Consider the following 14,482-nt stretch of genomic DNA (forward strand, 5'->3'; position numbering starts at 1 on the left):
GCTGGGATAGGCTCCAGCACCCTCGCGAGGATAAGCGGTAGAAAATGAATGAATGAATGAATGAACAATGAACTCTGGCTGGGTAGTTTGCTCCTTACTGATATTACAACAATGGTTCTGTTGCTGCTGTGTTAACTAATTAACTAACTAGTTAACTAATGTCTATGTTTATTAAAGGGAACAATTTCACTTTTTCCATGCACTTAAATCATAATCAAATGTATATTAGTGAGTTTTCAAATTATGGAAATAACAGCCTCTCCAATTATTAGTGAGTTTATTGTGTGTGTGTGTGCGCGTGGAATGGGCGTGGTCAAGGGAGATGAAGCCTCTGAGCCGAGCGCCTGTGTTTCACTACGAGCAGAAAGCGTACAAAGAACATAACATAAATGGGACGAACTCTGCTAATAGCTTCTCCCGTGAACGGATTGCGTCCACGGAAAGCGGACACTTTGACTCCACGGAAGCTTCTTTGACTAGGCAAGACACAAACGGAAGCATGTTTGCTAAGTTTATACGGAATCTGTGAGAGCCTCATCCTCTCTCCTGCGGTTCAATTGCTCCTTTTGGGAAAGATGGGAAGGATTTACAGGATTAATATTATTTTTCTGTACATACTGTATGGACTGGTGAGTAGTTTTTGACTTACTTATTAAAAGTGCGTGTGTGTTTTGTTCGAGAACTTTTGACTTTTGTCATTTAATGGCGCTGGAGGTGCACCTGCGCGTGACAGCTGGTTGGAGTGTGGTATTGATATGATTTTAAAAAAACTTTATTTAAAAACGTAGTGGATTTAGCATTATCTACGCATGCTCAGTGTAATAAAAACAGGAGCGATATGTTTGCTAGCTTAGAAGTTAGAACTTTTAAGCTAGCAAACATATGTATTGTATTCACGGGTGTGAATATGTGAATATAATAATACAAAACATATGTATTGTATTGTATTAAACATATATGTTCAATACATGAATGCACAAAAAGACAGAATATATCTGTATCCCCAAAAAATGTTATGTTACACGTGACCCCTGTGTTAACGGATGTTGCTGCATTTTTAAGCCTTGAGGGTAAGGCAAAACTCTAAAAAGTCACATTGTCAGACGCTCCCAAATTTATTTAGCTCCAGTCCCTCCGAGGCCAGTGCAGACCCTGCAAGGACATAAATATTTGTGCGGTGTGTCACATATGACAGGTGTGTCAGGGTTTCACAGTACCCAGCGGGTTTGTCAAGATTTTGCAACAGCTATGCATCATTCTTCCGACTACAGGCATGCGATATTTAATCCTCTCTAAAAACATGTTAGGAAATGTGTCTGTGGTAATTATAGTCATAACAATGCTTATTTCCAGTACATTTCATATAGTAACCGTACACAGCCGCAAAAACCTGGTCACACAATGTTGTGGGATGTTCCATTCCATAACAAAGAGTAGCAATTCACTGGTTGTGTTGGTCACTTTTACATTAAGAGCCCACCAAAATTGATTCAACAAAGTTGAACGTTCTTCCGACTCCCAAACAGTGGACGTAGTCTCCGATGCACACTACGTTGTGGGGATGAAGGTCGTCATTTTAGAGTCCCACACTAAATCCCATATTGATATACTGTATTACTGCATTGTAAATCATGATAAGCCTTTCTAATGATGAAGATGCCACCCTTACGAAAAGAAAATATATTTATCAATATATTACTTAAAATATATTGTATTATAGTATAATATATTATTTTTTCCATTCTATTTTTCAATACATTATATATTATAAATACATGGAATAATATATTTTTGTACATATATTATGCAATATATTATATATTCATGTAATATATGGCAATATATTGCAGAATATACAAATTATTGCCGCTTTCAATATATTGAAATATATTAAATCCAAATATATAATATATGACTTTATATATCCCAAATTATATGCAATTTTATATATGTAAAAATATAGTCCTTTTTTGGTCTTGATCGCAAGATATTTTTTATATGTATCAATATATACACATATATGATCTATGCATATATTGCAATATATTGGAAAATATAAACATAAGATCCCATATATGGAAATATATTTCCTAATACATTGCATTATATTTGCCAATATACTGCAATATTTTTTTTTTCCACAAGGGATCCATTAAACGATGCTACTATATTGGGGCAGCATCTTCTTCTCCACATTTGATGTTGCAAATAAATGGCGGTGTGGCCCACACTGATCCTACAAGATAGGTTAAAGCCATTGAAGACGCCATTTTTTTTTCTACTACCAAATTCAGGCATTAGTCTTTGATAAACACCAAACATTGGGACTTTAAAGGATGGGTTTGGACAAGGACTATGACGCCACTTGTCACATGTTTTTTTTTTCCATTGATGAAGATGCCGCCCCACATCATTGCACTTCCTCGGGGTCAAATATTCACCCTTGACGGCCAAAATGAGTTTTCTCCGCAAGGTGGTTGGGCTCTCTCTTTGAATTAGGATGATAATACAGTAAAGTGTCGTTATATCGATATTGTCGGGAGTCGGAAAAAATATCGATATATCCGATCCTGCGCCGAACTGCATTAAAAGTGGGCAATAATGCACTCGACATTGTTCTATAGTATAGAACAATGTCGAGCAGCTTAAATCAATCTTTGCTTAAGGATTTCAATACCAAAAAAGAACACGGCGAACGGCTGCTTCTTCTGTTGCAGGCATGTTGCAGGCATGTGTTTGGCCAGCTATGTGGGGCGGGTTGAGCATGACCTGTGAACCAGGAAGTGCGGGAATCGGTGTGTGTGCTGCGCTCTGGTGGTGGAAGTGTGAAAAATAAAGTTGACTGGAAGCAGCCGTCCGGCGTGTTCTTTTTTGGTATTGAAATCCTTAAGCAAAGATTGATTTAAGCTGCTTTTGTATCGATATAAGCAGACCAAATTGGCTGGCGGGAGATGAAAAGGGCATCGTAGTAAACGGATTATCATAATAACCGGGTATTGTACTAACGGAACTAATTATATCATAAAAGACTAGAAATTTGCCGGGAAATGAAAATAGTATCGTAATAAGCAGTAATTCGTTATAACCGATATTGATATAACGAGACTTTACTGTACTATCATCCAGGAGAGACCCGGAGTGGAACCGCTACTCCTCCGCATGGAGAGGAAGTGGTTTGGGTATCTGGTTATGATGCCTCCTGGACGCCTCCTTGGCATATGTTCATCTACACCGGATCGGTTTTTAGCACCTTCTTTCAGAGTACAGACTCATTACTGAACACTATGAACTGAACTATGTTAATGATTGACAACCTCATGGTTGAGCACTAACTAGCATGCCATCCCCCCACAGCAGTGTGTGACCAGGCTTCTGAGAGAATGAAAAGAATGCATTGTAAAATTGCCAATATGTCTGGTTTCTTCCCGTTATCGATAAAACATCAATCATGCATCAAAAAGAACACTAGCATGTATTGGCAAGACGCATTAATAATCTACCTAACACTCTTTGATGTTTCTATGTTGAAAGCATGTCTGGATTTAAATCAAGTCCACTTTACGAGGAACGGCTGCCTGTGGCGGACCTCTAATGGTTTAACAAGCGCTGACAGCCCGGGTCCAGAGGTTAAGTGCCTCCAACTGAAAATTGACTGCAGCATTAGCGGGATTGGTCCGAGTTCTGTTGCGAGTCCAGATGCCCGTACGAAGAGTGCAAGCGCGGGGTCGTTTTGATGTGGTCGTGTCATCAACAAGGGGTCGGAAGGTGAAAGTTGAAGATCGCGCAAAACATGCAATATGAGCTGCGCTGTTTTGTGCTGACATCAGCGGCATCAATAGAAAGCGAGGCGGTCCGTCATTATAGCTTGCTTGGAGCGACTTGGGGTCAAAAGTAGGGACAAGTAAAAAAAAAAATGGCGTCGATTCAAAAGTGTCATTCAAATATTCGTGAACAGGTTTGTTCAGATGTGAGGCTGTTTGTCAGTCGCGTGTACGAGTGAGGACGTAGGTGGGTGTGTGGGGTGGGTGCATCAGGAGTCAGATAAGGATGAGTGAGTGTGACGACAGATTGCAGGTCTGTGTTGTCTTCAGGCTGGAGTAGATTGCCAAACACATTAAGGTTTGAATGGTATTACATACTGTACATGTCTAGTCAATAACATGTTTTTCCATTAAGAGGGATCTCCCCCCCCATACACACACACATATATTACCTGCCAGCTGACTCACACCTGCCTGGGGGGGACACACTTGATGTTCGAGATGTTGTCAGCAACATTCCACACACACTTGAACTCTGGCAAAGATTATAACGAGGACACCACTCTTTCATGCCATCACACTCCCCGTTGTCCCCGTGCATGCGTGGGTTTTCTCCGGGTACTCCGGTTTTCCTCCCACATTCCAAAAACATGCTAGGTTAATTGGTGACTCCAAATTGTCCATAGGTATGAATGTGAGTGTGAATGGTTGTTTGTCTATATGTGCCCTGTGATTGGCTGGCCACCAGTTCAGGGTGTACCCCGCTTCTTGCCCGAAGACAGCTGGGATAGGCTCCAGCACCCCTGCGACCCTCGTGAGGAAAAGTGGTAGAAAATGAATGAATGAATTTCCGGGCTGCACGGTGGGTGAGCGGTTTGCGCTCATGCCTCACAGCTAGAAGACCGGAGTTCAATTCCACCCACGGCCATCTCTGTGTGGAGTTTGCATGTTCTCCCTGTGCATGCGTGGGTTTTCTCCCACATTCCAAAAACATGCTCGGTTAATTAGCGACTCCAAATTGTCCATAGGTATGAATGTGAGTGTGAATGGTTGTTTGTCTATATGTGCCCTGTGATTGGCTGGCCACCAGTCCAGGGTGTACCCCGCTTCTCGTCCGAAGACAGCTGGGATAGGCTCCAACACCCCTGCGACCCTCGTGAGGAAAAGCGGTAGAAAATGAATGAATGAATTTCCGGGCTGAGCGGTTTGTACGAAGGCCTCACAGCTAGGAGACCCAAGTTCAATTCCACCCACGGCCATGTCTGTGTGGAGTTTGCATGTTCTCCCCGTGCATGCGTGGGTTTTCTCCGGGAACTCCGGTTTCCTCCCACATTCCAAAAACATGCTAGGGTAATATTGGGTAATATTAGGTATTCCTGCACAATCCAATGCAATACTAACCATGCTTCTTACGTATTAAATATTATTATTATTTTCTACATAAAATGTGCAGCTTTAACCAAAAATATGATGTAAGTTGAGTCCAATTAAAAGTCTGCCGACCTACCTTGTCTAGCCTTCCTCATACTTCCTGTTTGTGTCACGTGTTTTCATGTTCCCCCTGTGATGTCATGGCGGGATGGGTTCTGTCTTCCATTGCAAAAGGAGAGCGAAAACATAACAAAACGTTATAGAAACAAGGTTATTGTTTTTTTAAATGTAATTCAGCTCATACAGAATATTGAACAATAGCAATATTAATAGCTATATGAAATGTATTTATTGATATGAGCTTTTAAGGACTATATGCATTATTTGATGCCATATATGACTTGATGTATCCAGTATGTATACAGTATCAAGCTGGAGAGCAGGTGAAATAATGATGAGGGGCCATCAGTGATGTTCCATGGTGGTACCACACGTCTGGTTGCCCTGGAGCTCCATCCTGATCATGATTATGTTTAGTAGTTTCAAGCTATCCTCTTCTATTTTTGTTCTTTATAAAGTTTGTGGCGGACATCTTTTGTGTTTACGTAACTGAGAGAGAGTATTTTGAGTACTTTGAGGTTTCACGAGGGGAGTGTAGATCCTTGCAGATGGATGATGTTGGGTAGAGTGGAGACATGCACCAGTCCACATAATGTCCATGCATTTCCTCCTAGACTGCTCTTATACTGAAGCAATAGAAATGTAAACACAAGATAACATTAAATAGATGCACAAACATTCATAAAAGTCTAACAATAAAATATGTATGTGATGTATTTATGTACATAATAAGTGTTACGTCTTTACAAATTTAGTCATTTTTACTTTTTTTTTTTTACATAATATTTAATACTTTACATCCAAAGGCTCTGCACAAATAAATCAATACTAACAACTTACAAACAAATCATAACTTACTAATAAATCAATAATGAACAGTTTGCACCATAATAATATTTTTAAGGGCTGGATAGAAGCGTGCAAATAATCATGTGATATGATGGGCCACGAAGAATGGTCTGAATGCAGACTTCCATTCAATGGAGGAGGAGCCTTGGTTGAATAACATGGCAGCCATCAAGCAAAACATCCTCTGGACTTTGCAATGAATTATCCATAAGTCATTCACATTTGTGTAATGATGATTTATGCCTAGATGTTTTCCCACAACCCTTAGGGACCACCACAAATTCACCCATGAATGGATAATCTTAGATCGTAAAAGTGTACCTAATGCTGTGTCCCTTCTTACAAATGTACTAAAAACACACACATACAAAAAAACAAACAATTACTCGTCATTTGACCTCACAAGCCAGTTGGTTGTTGCATCTTTTAGCATGATTCACCCTGGAGAACAAGTTGTGCTGAAGAGAGAAGCTGGGAGGGGGCCTCGTGTCAAAACAAACACACACACACACACACACACACACACACACTGACAGCTGAAGAATGCTTGTGTGTATCAGAGACACAAACATCCTCACCTTGATTTGTGTGCTAATAATCTGTCAAATATGCAGAACTGATGCAGTATATTAGTGTAACCAATAGAGGCACTGACGAGTCAAGTACTTTGTGGCCTGATGAAGAACCTCAGGATTAGCGATATTCATTCATTCATTCATTTTCTACCGCTTTTCCTCACGAGGGTTGCAGGTATGCTGGAGCCTATCCCAGCTGTCTTCGGGCGAGAGGCAGAGTAGACCCTAGACTGGTGGCCAGCCAATCACAGGACACGTATAGACAAACAACCATTCACACTCACATTCATACCTATGGACAATTTGGAGTCGCTAATTAACCTAGCATGTTTTTGGAATGTGGGAGGAAACCGGAGAACATGCAAACCCCACACAGAGTTGGTCGTGGGTGGAATTGAACTTGCTGTGTGAACTAGCTGTGTGGCATGCACGCTAACCACTCGTCCACCAGTTTAGATGTGGTAGTATTTATTCATTCATTCATTTTCTACCGCTTGTCCTCACAAGGGTTGCGGGGGGTGCTGGAGCCTATCCCAGCTGTCTTCAAGCGAGAGGCGGGTTACACCCTGGACTGGTGGCCAGCCAGCCAATCACAGGGCACATATAGACAAACAACCATTCACACTCACTGAAATTATCATTCGCCTAAAATATTTAATCACAAATTAATCACATTTTGTACATAGTTAACTCATAATTAATCACAGATAGAAAGACAAACAACCATTCACACTCACATTCATACCTTTGGACAATTTGGAGTCGCTAATTAACCTAGCATGTTTTTGGAATGTGGGAGGAAACCGGAGAACCTGGAGAAAACCCACGCATGCACGGGGAGAACATGCAAACTCCACACAGAGATACCCGAGGGTGGGATTGAAATCTGGTCCCCGAGTTGCGAGGTCTGCGGGCTAACCACTTGACCACCGTGCAGCCATTTTCTATCATATGAATCAAATAAAAAACTATTAATTGTTGATTTTATTCATAGTCAAATAAACCAGTCTAGGGTGTACACTACCTGTCGCCCCAAGACAGCTGGGATAGGCTCCAGCATACCCACGAGCCCAGCAAGGATAAGCGGCATAGTCAAATATGCATCCCGTAGAAATGAAAAATCATCTATAACAGGGGTGTCCAAAGTGTGGCTCAGTGGCAAAATACAATTAAACAGAAAACTAAATGTTGATACTAACAATGCTAATAATAAAAACATATGAAGTATACATATTTAAATGGAACTGAATTCTTAGAGGAAAAATCTGTGATGTGTGTGTAATTGTTGCAGATGGTGCAGTGTTTGTACAATTGTTACCTCATGCAGAATTTTTTTTTTTAAAACTTTATTGGCAAGGGAAGTCTGGGAGAAAAAACAATTCTCATTGTTGTTTTAAATTTTGGACCAGTTAATTCCCACACTTTTCTGCATTTGGAACGTTTTCAAATGAAACAATGATTATTTATGTCTTTAGAGTGTTTAAAAAAAAAAAAAAAGGGCCGCAGGGATGTAAAGCAATCTTCATGTTTATATAACAACACAGAAAATGAAAAAGTAGATCAAGGCCAAAATATCATCAAACTCTTTCCATTCCCATAAATCACATAAGATAATGATGATGAAGTAAACAGTCAACACAAATTAATTGGATATGAAATAGTCTTCAATGTACCTCTTTGCCAGATTGTTCCGGGGACTGATGATGCCTTTGATGATGATTGACAGGTGGTGGCCACAGCCAAGAAGGAGGAGTGTTTATCGGGTCAGTACACCACGGATGGAAAGTGCTGCAAGCAGTGCCCGCCCGGCGAGGGTGTCGTCAAACCGTGTGGAGCCACGCAGACTGTGTGTTCACCCTGCCTGGACAGTAAGAAACATGCTTATTAAATTATTATTATTTTATAATATTTTAATTTTATATTATATACATTATTATTATTATTATTAACAACAACAAAGTGTGAGAAGATGACATGCATCACTGTTATGGTAACACTGCCATGAAAACAGGAGTTCAGAATATTCAGGGAGATATTTTTCCAGTAATATCAACATTCATTCATTTTCTACCGCTTATCCTCACGAGGGTCGCGGGGGTGCTGGAGCCTATCCCAGCTGTCTTTGGGCGAGAGGCGGGGTACACCCTGGACTGGTGGCCAGCCAATCACAGGGCACATATAGACAAACAACCATTCACATTCACAGAAATGATCATTCGCCTAAAATATTTAATCACAAATTAATCACATTTTGTACATAGTTAACTCATAATTAATCACAGATTTTTTCTACAATCCGTAAGGATGTATAAATGTGAGTGTGAATGGTTGTTTGTCTATATGTGCCCTGTGATTGGCTGGCCACCGGTCCAGAGTGTACACTTCTTCTCACCCGAAGACAGCTGGGATAGGCTCCAGCACTCCCACGGCCCTCATGAGGATTAGTGGTAGAAAATGAATGAATTAATGAATGAATAATAAGCTGGCAACCAGTCCAGAGTGTACCCCGTCTCTCACCTAACGTCAGCTGGGATAGGCTCCAGCATTTATTGTATTATTCTTATTGATATTTATTAATTCGTTCATTTTCTGCTGCTTACCCTCACAAGGGTCGAGTGGGTGCTGGAGCCTATACCACCTGTCTTCGGCCGAGAGGCGGGGTACACCCTGGACTGGTGGCCAGCCAATCACAGGGCACATATAGACAAACAACCATTCACACTCACATTCATACCTATGGATAATTTGGAGTCGCCAATTAACCTAGCATGTTTTTGGAATGTGGGAGGAAACCGGAGTACCCGGAGAAAACCCACGCATGCACGGGGAGAACATGCAAACTCCACACAGAGATGGCCGAGGGTGGAATTGAACCCTGGTCTCCTAGCTGTTAGGCCTGCGCGCTAACCACTCGTCCTCCGTGCAGCAAGTGTCAACATAAAAAGTATAAATAGACTGGAATACCTGGCATGGTAGCATGTTAGGAAGTCAGCTGCTTTTCAGAGCTGATCCGGGATGACGGCCTTCCTTGTGGTCCATTACCATGTAGGGAGTGAACCTCGACCGGCCAGAAAGACTTTATGAAGAGTGGGAGAAGATACAAGATCCACTCCAATTGTTGTCGAAAAATATACTCTACAATGTAGCATCTTTAAAGCGTCAGAGAAGTGAGATGGTGTCTACTCACAAGCGTATTTAAGATGATTTATATGAGAGTCTGCCTTTTGAGAGCGTTGGAGGTTAAGAGGACAGAGACCATAGAGGCCAGGGGTTGGTTCAGAGCCAGGACTGACAACATTCCCAGGGTTTTTCAGGCTACTCCTGGAAGGGTCACAGATAAGGCAACCATAAAGTGATCCAAATTTCAAGTCATGAGAGAAGTCAGAGACACGAAGGAGATAATTTATTGAGAAGGGGGTTCTACAGGAGGGTGAAGAGGCTTGATTTATTACATCCTTGTTTATCTTAGCATCCTTTTCTCTGGAAGAGAAAAGTCACTTTCTCCTGCATGGGCAATATGGAGGGTTTCATGTGCCACAAAATGAATGAATGAATTAATGAATGAATGGACGGCGGACAAGTGGTTAGCGAGCATGCCTCACAGCTAGGAGACCTGAGTTCAATTCCAGTTCCTCCCACATTCCAAAAACATGCTAGGTTAATTGGCGACTCCAAATTGTCCATAGGTATGAAAGTGAGTGTGAATGGTTGTTTGTCTATATGTGCCCTGTGATTGGCTGGTTGGCAACCAGTCCAGGGTGTACCCCGCCTCTCGCCTGAAGACAGCTGGGATAGGCTACAGCACCCCCGTGACCCTTGTGAGGATAAGTGGTAGAAAATGAATGAATGAATGAATTTCCAGGCTGCACGGCAAATGAGCGGTTTTCACGCATGCCTCACAGCTAGGAGACCTAAGTTCGATTCCACCGATGGCCATCTCTGTGTGGAGTTTGCATGTTCTCCCCGTGCATGCGTGGGTTATCTCCGGGTACTCCGGTTTCCTCCCACATTCCAAAAACATGCTAGGTTAATTAGCGACTCCAAATTGTCCATAGGTATGAATGTGAGTGTGAATGGTTGTTTGTCTTTATGTGCCCTGTGATTGGCTGGCGCGCCCGAAGACAGCTGGGATAGGCTCCAGCACCCCCTGCGACTCTCGTGAGGATAAGCGGTAGAAAATGAATTAATGAATTAATAGTTTGATCTGGGGCTGCACGGTGAGTGAGTGGCTAGCATGCAGCCATGCAGCTGGGATACCCGAGTTGGATTCTACATCTCTGCGGAGTTTGCATGTTCTCCCCAGTTTTGTCAGTGTACTTCGGTTTCTTCCCACATTCCAAAAACATGCTAGGTTAATTAGCGACTCCAAATTGTCCATAGGTATGAATGTGAGTGTGAATGGTTGTTTGTCTATATGTGCCCTGTGATTGGCTGGCTGGCCACCAGTCCAGGGTGTACCCCACCTCTCACCTGAAGACAGCTGGGATAGGCTCCAGCACACATGCAACCATCGTGAGGAAAAGCAGTAGAAAATGACTGACTGGAATTATTTCCCAAATAATTTATTTGATGACTAATTTCTATTCATTTAATGGCATATTAATTTGGGATAGATTTTCATAGTCTCCAACCATGCATGTCTTGTTAATAATATCAGTCACAGGGTGTGGTTGTTCATCATAATCATCACATGCTGCAGTTGGAACATTCATTAAAAAACAAGATAATTATGGAAAATGCCTAACGGGTCTGATCTACTGTGTTATTTGTGTGTGTGTGTGTGTGTGTGTGAGGCAGAAAATAATTACCGACCCTGAAATAAAATCATGCTTGTGGCTTCCTGTTATTGCTCAACAGCCTAATCAGTCCTTAAAAGTCTCACAGTTTAGCTGCCTAAACATGATCAATGGTAGACACATTCAAAAAGTGCCACGCAAAATTGAAAGTTTCAAAATGCAAAAAGAAGAAGGGACCCCAAAAAAAATTTGAAATTTGAAATGGGCTGTTCATCAGCTGATCAAAAGTTGAAGACCATAACATTTTTTTAAAAAAGTGTATTCCGGGTCATTTTCTGTCAGGATCTCTTGATGGCAAAGGCAAAAAATCTTTCTCTCTTTGAATGTGATGGAATTATTGGGCTGGGAGAAAGCTTTAAAAACAAACAAAAAAAACTCCTTCAACGCCACAAAATTGCCCGTTTGGAATTTGCGTGATAGTACCAAACACGGGACATTGAAAGGTGGAAGAAAGTTTTCAATCTAACCTTAAGGGTCCCGATGGCTTCCAACGTGACTGGCATGACGACGAGATCCCACCTGAGATGTTTTTTTCCACACGGCACAGTGGAGGGTGAGCCATCATGAGCTGGGGTGATTTTTTCTTCAGTTTGTGCAGGGGCGTCAAACGGCAGGTGGCTCTGGGGAGATGTTGCAGGGGGAGGTGGGGCATCTAATGACTGAAGGCCCTCGTCTGTCTGGTAATAAAAGTTCACAATGACCGCCAAACAAAGGACTTTTTCCAGAGGAATTGCTTCACTCTTTTGGAATGTCCTGCGTGTTCAACTGATCAAAATCCGGTTGGGAAAATTTGAGGATGGATGGCAAAATTAGTCAACAGGAATGGTCCTTTTTTGAACATTTTATTTTTATTTCAGGGGAGTTTTTGAAGTATGGTTGTAAACTTTCCATCAGCTGATGATCAGCCAATTTCAGTTGAATATTAATTTTGTCTCACGCCCAATTCCCCTTTTTGTATTTTGATACAAAATATGACATTCATTCATTTTCTACCACTTATCCTCACAAGGGTCACGGGGGTGCTGTAGCCTATCCCAGCTGTCTTTGGGCGAGAGGCAGGGTACACCCTGGACTGGTTGCCAACCAGCCAATCACAGGGCACATATAGACAAACAACCATTCACACTCACATTCATACCTATGGACAATTTGGAGTCGCCAATTAACCTAGCATGTTTTTGGAATGTGGGAGGAAACCAGAGTACCCGGCGAAAACCCCCCCCACGCATGCACGGGGAGAACATGCAAACTCCACACAGAGATGGAAGGGTGGAATTGAATTCGGGTCTACTAGCTGTGGGGCCTGCGCGCTAACCACTCAATCACCGTGCAGTCAAGAAGCCCTGTAAATGTTACATTAATTCATTCATTCATTCATGTTCTACTGCTTATCCTCACCCTGGTCGACAACCAGCCAATCACAGGGCACATATAGACAAACAACCATTCACACTCACATTCATACCTATGGACAATTTGGAGTCGCCAATTAACCTAGCATGTTTTTGGAATGTGGGAGGAAACCGGAGTACCCGGAGAAAACCCACGCATGCACGGGGAGAACATGCAAACTCCACACAGAGATGCCCGAGGGTGGCATCGAACCCTGGTCTCCGAGCTGTGAGGTCTGCGCACTAACCACTCGTCCACCGTGCAGCCCCAAAATATGACATTACTGTATACCCACAAATAGAATATTACTGAAGACCCTTCCGTTCCCGACCTCAGCCAGAACAACTGAGCCAAATAGCCTCGCTTTAAGGATCATGCTGAACCAGGAAAAGACCATCTGTAGCCCTGCAGCAAGTTCACGTCCCGCTTCAACACCCCCCCCCCCCCCCAACCTCCATACTCCAGGCTAGCATTATTAACGTATTGACTTGCATTATTGATGAATGGCACAATGATAATGGCTCTGAGAGCACTCGGGGAAGCACGTCTGAGTGTGTCTGTTAGACGGAAGGGAGGGTGTCGCAGGAGGTAATGGTGGGGGTGGAGGGTAACCAGGGTAACCCTCCTCCCCCCACCACCACCCTTGGGGCCGAACGCCACATAAAAGTGAGGGACAGCATTTTGCACCCAAAAACTTGAGGAAGTCTCTGTGTTAGCACAGCTAGCTTAGTTATGTTTAGGTTTAGTTCAAGACAAGAAGAAGCCTTAAGTGAGTTAGATTTAGTTTATTATAGTTCAAATGTAAGTATCTGTGTTTTACAGTACTTTTTAGTTTCATCTTTTAGTATTTTTAGTTCAGTTCAATTTCAGGTCATGTCACTTTTATTTGTTCAATTTGTAATGGTTAAGTTCAATCCACTCCCCATTTTAAACTAAACATATTCATTCATTCATTCATTTTCTACCGCTTATCCTCACCAGGGTCGCAGGGGGTGCTGGAGCCTATCCCAGCTGTCTTCGGACACCCTGGACTGGTGTCCAGCCAATCACAGGGTACATATAGACAAACAACCATTCACACTCACATTCATACCTATGGACAATTTGGAGTCGCTAATTAACCTAGCATGTTTTTGGAATGTGGGAGGAAACCGGAGTACCCGGAGAAAACCCACGCATGCACGGGGAGAACATGTAAACTCCACACAGAGATGGCCGAGGGTGGGATTGAACTCCGGTCTCCTAGCTGTGACGTCTGCACGCTAACCACTCGACTGCCGTGCAACTTAAACATTCTTCATTCATTCATTCATTTTCTACCGCTTATCCTCACGAGGGTCGCGGGGGGTGCTGGAGCCTATCCTAGCTGTCTTCGGGCGAGATGCGGGGTACACCCTGGACTGGTCGCCAGCCAGCCAATCACAGGGCACATATAGACAAACAACCATTCACACTCACATTCATACCTATGGACAATTTGGAGTCGCCAATTAACCTAGCATGTTTTTGGAATGTGGGAGGAAACCGGAGTACCCGGAGAAAACCCACGCATGCACGGAAAGAACATGCAAACTCCACACAGAGATGGCCAAGGGTGGGATTGAACTCGGGTCTCCTC

At 42.6% G+C, this 14,482-nt stretch overlaps 1 protein-coding gene across 1 annotated transcript in view; it reads left to right on the forward strand.

The window, feature by feature from the left end:
- The first annotated feature begins 323 nt into the window (after nucleotides 1-323).
- Nucleotides 324-14,482, forward strand: part of ngfrb (nerve growth factor receptor b) — a 40,191-nt gene continuing 26,032 nt past the window's right edge. Inside the window, exons 1-2 of the mRNA XM_058062542.2 lie at nucleotides 324-629; nucleotides 8,403-8,544. Coding sequence (XP_057918525.2) covers nucleotides 576-629; nucleotides 8,403-8,544 — 196 coding nt within the window. The 5' untranslated portion in view covers nucleotides 324-575. The remainder of the gene's footprint in view (nucleotides 630-8,402; nucleotides 8,545-14,482) is intronic.

This window comes from Doryrhamphus excisus, unplaced genomic scaffold (genome assembly GCF_037039965.1).
Source record: "Doryrhamphus excisus strain RoL-2023G ecotype Guam unplaced genomic scaffold, RoL_Dexc_Guam_v1.1 HiC_scaffold_24, whole genome shotgun sequence".
In the NCBI taxonomy this organism is placed as follows: domain Eukaryota; kingdom Metazoa; phylum Chordata; class Actinopteri; order Syngnathiformes; family Syngnathidae; genus Doryrhamphus; species Doryrhamphus excisus.